This window comes from Doryrhamphus excisus, linkage group LG15, assembly GCF_037039965.1.
Source record: "Doryrhamphus excisus strain RoL-2023G ecotype Guam linkage group LG15, RoL_Dexc_Guam_v1.1, whole genome shotgun sequence".
In the NCBI taxonomy this organism is placed as follows: domain Eukaryota; kingdom Metazoa; phylum Chordata; class Actinopteri; order Syngnathiformes; family Syngnathidae; genus Doryrhamphus; species Doryrhamphus excisus.
In genome coordinates this window covers 14840397-14852471 of record NC_136371.1, presented here as the reverse complement: position 1 = coordinate 14852471, position 12075 = coordinate 14840397, and the positions used below count along the sequence as shown (strand labels likewise).

The 12075-nt window shown below is 39.7% G+C and overlaps 1 protein-coding gene across 1 annotated transcript in view; it reads right to left on the bottom strand.

Moving 5' to 3' along the window:
• Positions 1 to 3282: 3282 nt before the first annotated feature.
• Positions 3283 to 12075, bottom strand: part of LOC131104885 (sodium channel protein type 2 subunit alpha-like) — a 45760-nt gene continuing 36967 nt past the window's right edge. The window contains exons 20-27 of the mRNA XM_078796600.1: positions 11652 to 11825; positions 10444 to 10566; positions 8837 to 9112; positions 8049 to 8102; positions 7369 to 7506; positions 6942 to 7046; positions 6565 to 6835; positions 3283 to 6478 (exon numbers count right to left, since the gene is read on the bottom strand). Coding sequence (XP_078652726.1) covers positions 5307 to 6478; positions 6565 to 6835; positions 6942 to 7046; positions 7369 to 7506; positions 8049 to 8102; positions 8837 to 9112; positions 10444 to 10566; positions 11652 to 11825 — 2313 coding nt within the window. The 3' untranslated portion in view covers positions 3283 to 5306. The remainder of the gene's footprint in view (positions 6479 to 6564; positions 6836 to 6941; positions 7047 to 7368; positions 7507 to 8048; positions 8103 to 8836; positions 9113 to 10443; positions 10567 to 11651; positions 11826 to 12075) is intronic.

Here is a 12075-nt window from a genome sequence, read left to right as displayed (position 1 = left end):
TATTGGTGTATTTATATACTGTTAAATTGTTCACAAATAGTTGATACAAATACCCCAAACAAATGAAAAAATCAACAAATGACTTGGCGTCTTGGTATACAGTGTCATGAAAAAGTGTGATTTCATATTTTTTTGCATTTAAATAATATACACAACTGAACACAATATGCAGTTTTTACATGAAATGTTATTATTAATGGAGAATCAAAACCAATGGTGTTAAAAAGTGATTGCCCTCCCGATAAAACAATATAACTGAGATTATTTGAGATCTATTGGCCTAGAAAAGTTAATAAAGCCATTTCGAAAGGTTTGGGACTCCAGCAAACCACAGTGAGATCCTCAAGAGCGACTTATCCAAGAGGTCACAAAAGACCCCACCATGTCCAAAGAACTGCAGGCCTAACTTGCCTCAGTTAAGATCAGGGTTTATGACTCCATCATAAGAAAGACACTGGGCAAAAACGGCTTGAATGTCACAGTTCCAAGACCAAAACCAATCCTGAACTAAAAAAACATTAGGGCTCGAAACGGCCAGAAAACGTCACAAATGCTTGATTGCAGTTGTTGCTGGGGTGGCAATCACTTTTTCACACAGGGCCGTGTAGGTTTGGATTTTTTGTCTTAATAATAAAATATACCATTTAAAAACTGTGTTTTGTGTTCAGTTGTGTTGTTATTGACTAAAATTTCCATTTGTTTGAAGAAACATTTAAATGTGACAAACACGCAAAAAAAGCACAGCAGTTTCAATAACAAATTTTTATTGCGCACGTTGTTCAAGTGTTATGGTAGTTCAAAAATTGCTAATCCGGTTGCTGACGAAAACTTAAGGTGTTAAAAGGATTATTTTTTTTTTATTTATATATCACTTATTATTATTATTTGTATATAAGTGAATATGTCTTGAATGCACAAATTATTTTATTTGTAAATTATTTCTATTTTATTTGTATTTCTTTTTGTTGTTGTCACATCTTCAATGCAACAAAATGCAGCACAATTATTATTTTTGGGGGGAAAAACAAGAAGACTTAGGAAAAATATGTAATTTTATTCATTTGGTTGTTGAAACAATAAGAGCATGTGTGTGCGGAGTCACGTCCTGCATGCGGTTCACCAAAAACATCACACAAGCAATTAGTGACGGCGATGAGGCTTGAAATAGTTTGTATCTACAGGTCATTGTTGACTTTTATTATATGCAGAAAACAAAACCAAAACCTGAAGACTGGTGGATCACTCTACTACAGTAAAAATGTATACATCCAACTCTTTCTCACATACACACACACACACACACACACAAACACATGACCGCCCCAATGAAACCGTGCCCTTACATGAAATGAAAGTGTGACCAAAATAGTTGTATGATTATTTACAAAGCACTACAACAAAGCACTTCTTCAGCAAATGTTGTGTATTTCAGTGTCTGTGTGTGTGTGTGGGGGGGGGGGGGGGGTGCGAGGGGGGTGGTGGTGTCAGGAGTGTTTTGCATCAAAATTAACTTCTTTGCAAAGCCAAGAATCAACTCACAAGGTCAAGTTTATGTGTTTACTAGTTAGAGCCATGAGATGAAAGTAGTTGTACTTGTTAGCGTGGGTTCAGTGTATATTTTTTTATTGTAAAATAATTGCCTTCAAAGTCTGACCTATTGCTGTATTTGGGTTTTTCGTCTTCTAATTATATGCCCATTTGAAGTGCTGTTTTTCCTCAAATAATGACCCCTATTGATGCACTTGGAATCATGTATTTTCCTCAAATAATGCCCCTTATAAAAGTCCATATTTAAACCCTGTAATGATTCACCCATTTGAAGTGCTGTATTTCCTCAAATAATGACCCCCATAATACCGGTTTCAAGTGCTGCATTTCCCCAAATAACAACCCCCCCCCACAGCTGCTGTTTTGAAGTGCCACATTTCCTCAAATAATGACCCTTAAAAGATTTGCCCATTTGAAGTGCCGTATTTCTTCAAATAAAGACCCTATTAAATATTTTCCCATATAAAATATCATATTTCCTCATATAATGACTCCACAACCGTATTTCCTCAAATAATGCCCCTTATTTTATTTACCAGTATAATGTAAATAAAATAAATGTACAATTTCATAAAACAACCACCCCTTTGATCATTTGTTTGTTGTCAAATGGCGGCCTGCAACCTTTCATAATAACCCCATGATTATTAGCCGGGTTACCATATTTATAAGTACCATATTTTAGCACATTTGTTTGCTCGTGTAATGTGCCGTATTTCTTAAAAAGGCTGAATTGCCTATTCGAAGTGCTGTACTTCCTCAAATAATGACCCCCTATAATTCGCCAATCTGAAGAACCATATTTCCTCAAATAATGACCACCTATGATTAACAATGAGCCCTATAATTATTTGCACATTTGAAGTACCATTTTATCTTAAATAACCTGAAATTTTTTTGCCCATTTGAAGTAAAATATTTCCTCAAATAATGATCCCACTAATATTTTTCTACCTCTCTTCATTTTTTCGGTGTCTACCTGGCTGCTGTGTTGCATTTTTTCTTCCCTTTCTTTTCTCGCCATGCTTTTAGATGGATCATACTGCAGATTTTTGTTCCTCCATTATTGCTGCTTGCTAGTGGTTTTTGTTGTTGTATTGGACTCTGGCTGTCTCAAATGGAATACCTCCGTCGCCACACTTCCTTAAGTATATGGTGCACACTGTGTGCTCACTTCTTGAGGGCGCCAATTTGGACTGTCTCAAATCTATTACTGTTATTGTGCAGGTACCAGAAAAGATGATCACAATTTTTGAATGAATTGTACCTGAATGCAACCACTTCACAAAAACCTAACCTCCAACATTTGGATCGCCAGCTTTTTTTGAAATTGTGAGTGCAGCGATGAAAAAACATACGCAGTCAAAAGTAAGCGTAAGTAAGAAGTGTGCAAATTGAGACACAGCAATAGTACTACTTTTACGACTACTTTTTCTTGTTTTTCTCGTTTATATAAACGGCCCACTGGAAATATGGTAAACAAATGATGCTGTTTGTTTTCTATATTGTTCAGGGTCATACATGGGCTGGAGTCTATCCCAGCTGGCTTTGGGTGAGAGGCGGGGTACAACCTGGACTGGTCACCAACCAATCACAGGACACATACAAACACGTATATACAAACATTGACATTCACATTCACACCTATGGACAATTTAGAGTCTCCAATTAGCCTAAATTGCTTCTTTTTTGGGTTGTGGGAGTATGAGGACACCGGTGTACCAGGAGTAAAGCCATAGCATCAGAAGAACCCCACATAGAGAGGTCGGAGCCAAGGATGGATCCCAGCACCTCAGTGCAGCAGTTGTCTGTGTTTCAAAAACGTACATGTTTTAGTACTTCTGTACAGTACAGTCCTTACTGTACTGTGGCTCTGTAATGCACATTCAATACATGCATTTTTCAACGCATTGTACAAATGAACGCAAAAGGCAATTGTACTTGAGAATGATGGGGGTATTTGTCAAAGTCAAGGCAACGGACTGTCAACTTTGACATCTAGCGTCTTGACTGTCAAGACACGTCTGAGGGAAGAAAACATTCAGAGCAACATGGAAGTTGGCCGCTACTCCACATCAGTTAGCTTGTGGTGTATTTTGAATCCGAGCAAATATGGCTCAAGGTCAAACTCATCCTCTGGAGGGTCAAACGACACCTGAGGAACTACTACGTCTACTACCACTTCAGTAGTAATTTGATCCTGTACACCGGAAGAAGTGTACTCTGAGGCCTCTAATTTCCAGCACTGACTTTATCAGAAAATTGCCAACATTCTGAATGAGACAAAGAGTAAATGAAAAGGCTCTACATTCTTGCTAATAAGTGCCACCATTTCCCTCAAACAGAAAATGAAAACCAAGCTGTGCATTATACCCATTCTGAAATTCAAGACACTGGATTGATAGTTCAGTGGAAGAGGTTTAAACCAGTCTATGTCGACCAACCAAGTTCCGGTCCACTTTGTTCTTATAACTAAAAAGCACAGCTTCAAGAATTTTTTTTTTTCAAATTTTGCCCATTATCCAAAATCCTTATATGAGATATGAACACGACTTCTGTGCATTCTAAAAAAAAATGCACGAGGTAGCTAACAATGCAGGTAATGGGATTCACCTATTTCACCTTTAAAACTCACCATTAAAACATCTTAGAACCGCCAACAACATTTTAGCCTTTTATATACAGTACATGCTGTGACTATGTAGTAACAGACACATTCGTGATACCGTGTAATACTTAAGAGTATTTTGCCGTTACCAGAACTACCTTGCTGGATGCATTGATTTGACGCAGAGCCCGTGACAGCCACTCTCATAGCGTTATGTAGCACGGGTGCTAAATGTTTTGTCCCTCACAATGTTCTCTCTCTAATAGGATGGCTGTATCTTTCAGTGCAAGACTTGTGCTACCTGGTGAATTTAGTACTCAGTCTCAGTCCCACTGCTTCAGTTTTTCCGGGAGTTTAATTGTTAGCATGTGGAATGTCAAAGTTGACCAACTTTTCAGGTCATTGTCAAAAAACTTGTACGATACATGTGCAAAACATGATTTATAACATCGCATCAACTTTTCACAACAGGCATCGTGAGCGAGGCGCTGTGTCACTACGCCAGAAAAGTAGTTCTTCTGTTGGTAGTCCCTACAATAACAATGTCGCTGTAGCTTGGTTATGTAAATGGACACTGTTGGCATTTTTTGAGAGCTTTTTTGTTTGTTACTTGTATTGTTAGCTACCTCGTGTTACTGTTTTTTTCTCCTCAGAATGCTCAGAAAAGTGAAGACGTGTGTTCATGTTTCACATAAGATTATGGATGATAGGCTAATTCCAAAAAAAGAGCAAACTTTGAGACCAAAAGGGGTCATTTCTATATAAAACAGTACGTTAATGTATGCATACTGCGTTATAGTAAGAGTATGCACACAATGGCCAGTTTCCGTTTTGGTTATGTCGACAACCGCTTATGTCTTTGTGATTTCAAGGGGTTAAACAGGTTCCACTGTAGCAGCGGCAGCACTGGCTATAGACAACTTACTGAAGCGTGTTGGTCAGTAAAAACAACCATGCAACCGAATGGAAAATCACAAGCGTTTTTTTTCTTCTGAATGATTTGGTCCCTTTAGAGATGTCCTCTGAAATCACACATACCTGGACTTCCTCTCCTCGACTGGAGGAATTGGACCAACTCGGAACCACGAGCACACCAAGACCATGACTACCTATCTCCATGAGAAGCTGTAAACATTTTGAAAAAAAAAATCTATTTATCTTTGAAGTCTTTGACTTTGTTCTCTTTCTCGTACTTGTCCTTGTCGGATTTGGTTACACTGTTGTACGAGGGCGGGGAGGCAGTCGAGGGGGTCATGTCTGTTTTGTCCGACGTGGAGTTTTCATTGTATTTGCTGATGACCATAACGTCCTTATCGGGGTCTCGTAAGCCCACTTTTAACTGCTCCTTGTAGAGGGCCGAAGCCTTCTTCATGGTCATGCAAATCATGTAGCGGCGGAAGGCTCTCTGGATAATAATGGCGGACATGTCCTCCTGCTTGCGGCGGAGAGTGGTGGTGATGGGCTCATATGACACCTTTGAGGGGTTGGAGGCCATGAAACGCTCCTCCATCTGCCCGCGCAACACGTCCATCTCACCACCTTCACCGAGCACTCGTTTGGTGAAGGCAAAGAGGATGTCGAGGCAGTGGATCCGCTCGCCGCTGACCATCGGCAAGTCCATGGAAATGAGCTGAATCATGTTGGGCTTGGGCATACGCAGGGGTGGATCCAGAGCATCGGCAAAGTCCGAGAGCTTGCTGTACTCCATGAACTGCGTGGCGCCCGGGTCGAAGCGCTCCCACACTTCGTAAAACATCTCAAAGTCGTCCTCGCTCAGAGGCTCCGCGCTCTCTTCTGTGGCCACGCTGAAATTCTCCAGTATGACGGCGATGTACATGTTGACCACGATGAGAAAGCAGATGATGATGTAGCTGACAAAGAAGAAGATGCCCACCGATGGGTTGCCGCAGTTGCTTTTGTAGGTGTTCCCCGGGTGCTCCATCTGGCTATTGCAGTCAGGCTCCCGCTTGTTGAGGATGGGTGCCAGCAGACCATCCCATCCTGCTGAGGTAGTGATCTGGAACAAACAGATCATACTGTTTCCAAAGGTCTCAAAATTGAACATGTCATCGATTCCAGACTCCCGCTTCACGTAGGCAAAGTTAGACATGCCAAAGATGGCGTAGATGAACATGACCAAGAAGAGGAGGAGTCCAATGTTGAACAGGGCAGGAAGCGACATCATCAACGCAAAGAGAAGCGTCCGAATGCCCTTGGCACCCTTAATAAGGCGGAGAATACGTCCAATTCGGGCCAGACGGATCACTCGAAATAGGGTTGGGGACACAAAGTATTTCTCGATGACTTCTGACAAAAACATACCTGCAAAAGTCACACAGATGCAATTTGAACACAACTGAACTCAACAGTGGACAAAAAAACAAAGACAAGAATCATTACGTCCTTACCGACAATTGACAGGATCACCACCACAAAATCAAATATATTCCAGCCTATGGTGAAGTAGTAGTGACGCAGGGAGATCATCTTCAGAACACACTCCCCCGTGAAGAGCACAATGAAGACCAGGTTGATCCAGTACAGGATGTTGTCCATATCTCGGGTCTGGTCATCCGTCTCCACCATCATGGTCACCATGTTAAGGCAGATGAGGATCATGATGACGATATCAAAGGCCTGTTTTGTTATGAAGTCGAATACGCAGCCTTGGAAAGCATTCTGAGGGCCAAGTAGAACAAAACGAAAGAACTTTGGGTTATAACTGACAGGACCGTGAGAGTAACAGAAATGGTACAAAGAACATCTTGATGCAGTTCTGCCTTACCGTCGGCCGAGGAATTGGTTTTTGTGGTTTCTTTGAGCCAAGCTTCTTCATAGCATTGTAGTATTTCTTCTGCTCCTCCGTCATGAAGATATCCTGCCCTCCAAAGTATAGAAAACACAAAAACACTTGTTATAACCACTGACATTTTCTCAATCCAAAGTGTTTAATTTTCTTGCTGACTGTGCTCCCAACTCCCTTGACATCATTAAAATATTGAGTGAGGGTGATTGACTGATATCTTAATTAAATTATTGGGTCAATTGTGTTCTCTTCGGTTTCCAGTATCATACAATCTTATTTCCAGGGTCCTTTAACACCTTAGGGTTTAGGATCTGTCTCATGAACTCCAACTTTGAATACGCTTTCATCAAGCCTACTTTGTGATAACAGGCAGGTTGGGGAAGGTTCCCTGAAGAAGGCTACTTATCTTTTTCTTCTGCTGGTTGAAGTTGTCAATGATCACGCCGATGAACAGGTTGAGGGTAAAAAAGGAACCAAAGATGATAAAGATGACAAAGTACAAGTACATGTACAAGTTGACTTCATATTTGGGCTGATGCTCCAGCTGGAGGGATGACAGCAGGGAAAAAAATAGTTATTGAGGTTTGCAAAATGTATGTATTAATAAATTGGCTCTGATAACATATCCTCCAACAGTGCCGTAGATTTTAATATATTTACCATGAATTGTTCAGCCAAATGCAGCCAAAACACTGGTTGGTCACAATTTAATGACCGCCTACACAATAGAATATTACAATATGCATGAAAAATCTCTTTTTGCATCATTTTTTTCTGGACAGCGTACATTAAATGGCCGTACACCCAAATGATCCAATATAGTAAACAGAAGAAGAGTAAATAAGACATGTAAGACTTAATAAAAACCCAGCTCGAGCAGTGTCACTGTAAATGTGTTCCCTCTGAACCATAGTGACACAGTAGAATACAGTACTAGGTATTTAATCAAATATTAGTACATGGGATACATAAGTTTGTCAGGTTCTGTTCCAACACACATTGCTTGAATGTGAAATGTTGAATTAAAAATACACAACGTAGTGTAGGTCTGTGTTGGGGTGATTTTCCAATTAAAAAGAAACTTACATCACGAGAGTCCACAGCTGCATACATAATGTCCATCCAGCCCTTAAATGTTGCCTGGCAACAGAGAGCAGTCAAACAGGCTAATATTAGTGTTATCTACAATATTACAGTGTACAGTATATACTATATATGTAAAACACATTAAAATATCTGATCGCGATAATCACATTTTGTCCGTAGTTAACTCAAAATTAATCACATTGAGTTTCTATCTATAATAACTGGGAGAAATCTCTCTGTGGTAGACCATGTGCAACTACAACGATAATTACATCAAAGGATGTCAATTTCGGAACTATTTCGGAACTATCATTCAAAACAATTCCGTCAGCAAGCATATTTTTGTATTACAATTTTTCTTTATTATTAGCATATTAGCTCTTAAAGTTGCCCACAAACGTTGAACAACTCCAAAATGTGAGCGAGTGAGACCTCTCACACTGACACAAACATGTTTTTGTTTATTTGTGTCAGTTCTCACTGATAATAATAAAAAGTTTAATTTAAAAACTACCTCTTGTGTTCAGTTGTGTTGTCATTGACTAATATATCAATTTGTTTGATGATCTGAAACATTCAAACGTGACAAAAATGCAAAAAAATAAGAATTCAGAAAGGGGGAAACACTTTTTCACTGTTTCCACTGTATGTACCGTGTGAGAAATCTGTACCAAAGCTAACTTTCTGTACCAAAAAATCAGATGATAAATACATGTATGGTCACAGCCCTATTTAGCAGTGCGGAGCCCTCATTAAAAACGCATGCTGTGACTTTCTGTGACGCTCACCACTTGCAACAGCGCCAGATAGCCAGCACCCACGTTGTCAAAGTTAATTTTGACATTCTTCCAACGGGCGCTGTCGTTGACCAAATTTAGGCAGTCGGACTTGTTGTTGACCACCTCGATTGGGAAGACCTCATCATTGGTGGTGTTGACGCAATAGTAGTACTTCCCCGCAAACAGGTTGACCCCCATAATGCTGAAGATGAGCCAGAAGATGAGGCAGACCAGCAGGACATTCATGATGGAGGGAATGGCCCCCAGTAGTGCGTTCACCACAACCTGGATAGGTTCAAAGGACAGCACAAACTCAGCACCTTCTTGTTGTTTAAATGGAGTTGTAGTTCAAGGGGCCTTTAAATGCATCTAATCACTGGACTACACTTAAACAGGACAACATCTACATTTATACAGTGCTTTTACCACAGTAGAACCCGTTTAAGCCTCTCCTCATAACGCCCTCATCAGGCAAAAATAAAGGATTTCAACCTACGGCAGTTGGGTGACTTCATAAATGGGTGTATTTTGTCTACCGCCTACCTACCAATAGTCATAGAGTGACATGGTATCCTACTATTTTTTCATGTAACGTATTTATTTGATAGGGACAAGTATAGAGCACTTTGCAATGCCACGGCTAATTTCATGTCCCTACAACCAACAAGTAAGACAGGAATTAAATAAATTAGTTGCCAAAGTTAAGGTGTTATTTTTCATAGCCCTAATTAGAGGTATAATTTCAAATTGCATATTCATGCAAATCTGAAATGAAATCCAGATAGCGGACATACTGAGCAAGCCAATATGAACCAATATCTCATTTTCATGCCATTATTAATAATTAATCATTTATAATTTATAATTTATAGCAATAATTTATGGCTATATAAATATGGAACCAACCAAAAGAAAGATTAGACTCATCTTTGTTCAGAAAAAAATATCTTTTCTACCATTTTCAGTTCTTTCAGCAGAACATAGGTACATTTCAGGAAAATATCAGTTCCCAACAAAAACAGCTTTTTGTGAAAACATATATTTCAAGCATAACTTTCTTTTTTGGGCTTTTATGACTTTTATGAAATATCGAAACAACCGTACGGTGGGTCCTGTAGCAAAACCAGTGGAGAGCCACTGCTTCAACGTTTGTCGACATAAACGGGTTCTACTGGAACTAGACAGCTAAGAAGGCAAAGGTTGGCTTGAGTAAAGTTTACAATGTCATAGGGAAAAAAAGCAAAACAGAAATAAACCTTAAGAGGCGGGATGAAGTCACAACATTTTGTCTGACTGCAAATGAAAAAAAAGACACACAACAAAGAAAAAAGATTACAGGTCACATTTACAAGTCACCAAGCGAGCAGCGTCAAAAATACATTACGACACAATGCGAAAAGAAACATGCAGATAGAGCAAGTACATAGCTCAACTGGAAAGACGAGATCCTCATCATGCATCTAAATATTACATTTTTACATTAAATGTAGTATGTTGTCACGTATCTGGCTGTCAAATGATTAGCTAAGGACAATTTATTTACCATTTTCATTGTTAATCATGTCTCTGCATTGACATTCCTTTACCGAGTGCGGATGAAAGCAGCATATACTTACCCTCATGCCCTCAAATCGAGACAGGGCTCTCAGTGGCCGGAGGGCCCGCAGTGTCCTGAGAGATTTGATGGCACTGAGCTCAGAATAGCCCAGAGCATTCGCCACAAGGCTGACAAGGGACACCTGGGACAACACAGTGTACGAGATATGTGCATGTTAACTCATTGACGGAGAAAGTCAGCCAAACCGATCATGTACCATTTGAAGTACGTTTGTGATGTTATTTAGTAAAATACTACAAATTGACGGCCAACTACGTTATGTTCCATATATGTTACATTATGTGTGCTAAACACTTGCTGCTCGTTGAGAAGCGCAATACATGCTTTCATTTTAGTCTCCAATAAGACCCGAACAAGTTGCTGGATATGTCACTACAGTCGGACCTCGCTACACTGCAGTTCAAACATTGCTCCTTGATGATCGCTGTTTTGTTGTTTTATTCCAAAAATATGCATATTTAAGCTAATTGTATGCATTTTTTGCCCAAATTAAGCCTTTTCAAGCTTAAAGAGTTTAAAAAAACGTAAACTATATTAGGAAAGCAGGAAGTGAACAAATGTAACAGTTACTGATAGTAAAAGTACCAGATGGAGGGGTAGGATTTAATAAGCTTTGCTTCTTCCTACTCCTTTTGGACATGTGGAACTGGGAACTGATTATGGGATGCACTCAATTGTAATCAGGTGCATGTTCAAATGAAATAAAACCATTATCATTACAAATAAGACATTAAGACCACCATTCAACTTGTGTAGTACTACACATTGGTCACTTGGTGTCACAAATTGTTGGGTGAGGTCAGCACCAGACTTGATCGCCGGAACAGGCCGGTTTATTTAAGTGACAACAGGCACAATAGCAAAATAAAATAATAATAATAATAATCATGATTATAATAACTTAATTGGCGACGCCAAATTGTCCATAGGTATGAATGTGAGTGTGAATGGTTGTTTGTTTATATGTGCCCTGTGATTGGCTGGCCACCAGTCCAGGGTGTACCCTGCCTCTCACCCAAAGACAGTTGGGATAGGCTCCAGCACCCCCCGTGACCCTCGTGAGGATAAGCGGTAGAAAATGAATGAATGAATGATTATAATAACAACATTGGCCATTGACCATCGCTTCTTATAGGTTAAATCATTGCTCTACATAATTAGCAAACACAGAAATGCATGCGTAAATATGCTCAGTAGCGTACATACATCCACAATGAGGAAGTCAAGCCAGCACCAAGCATTGGTGAAGTACTTGACAAAGCCGTAGGCCACCCACTTCAACAGCATCTCCAGGATGAAGATATAGGTGAAGACTTTGTCTGCATACTCCAGCACCGTTTTGATAGTCCTCCTCTGTTCAATGTAAATGTCTTCAAATGCCTGAGCACAAAGAAGCAGTATGACAAGATGCCTTGAGATTGTACTGGTGCTGGTTCATGCAACGGTTTGTAGGCAAAGGCATGCGAGTCAATCTCAAAACAAATTCTTTATCCAAAACAAACAAAACGAAAACAACTAAGGATCATTAGAAGCCAACAGACACAAGTGTTCAACATCAAAAACAAAACAAAGATGACAACTACTGTAATTTCCGGTGTGTAAGCCGCTACCCTTTTCTTAAACTTTCAAC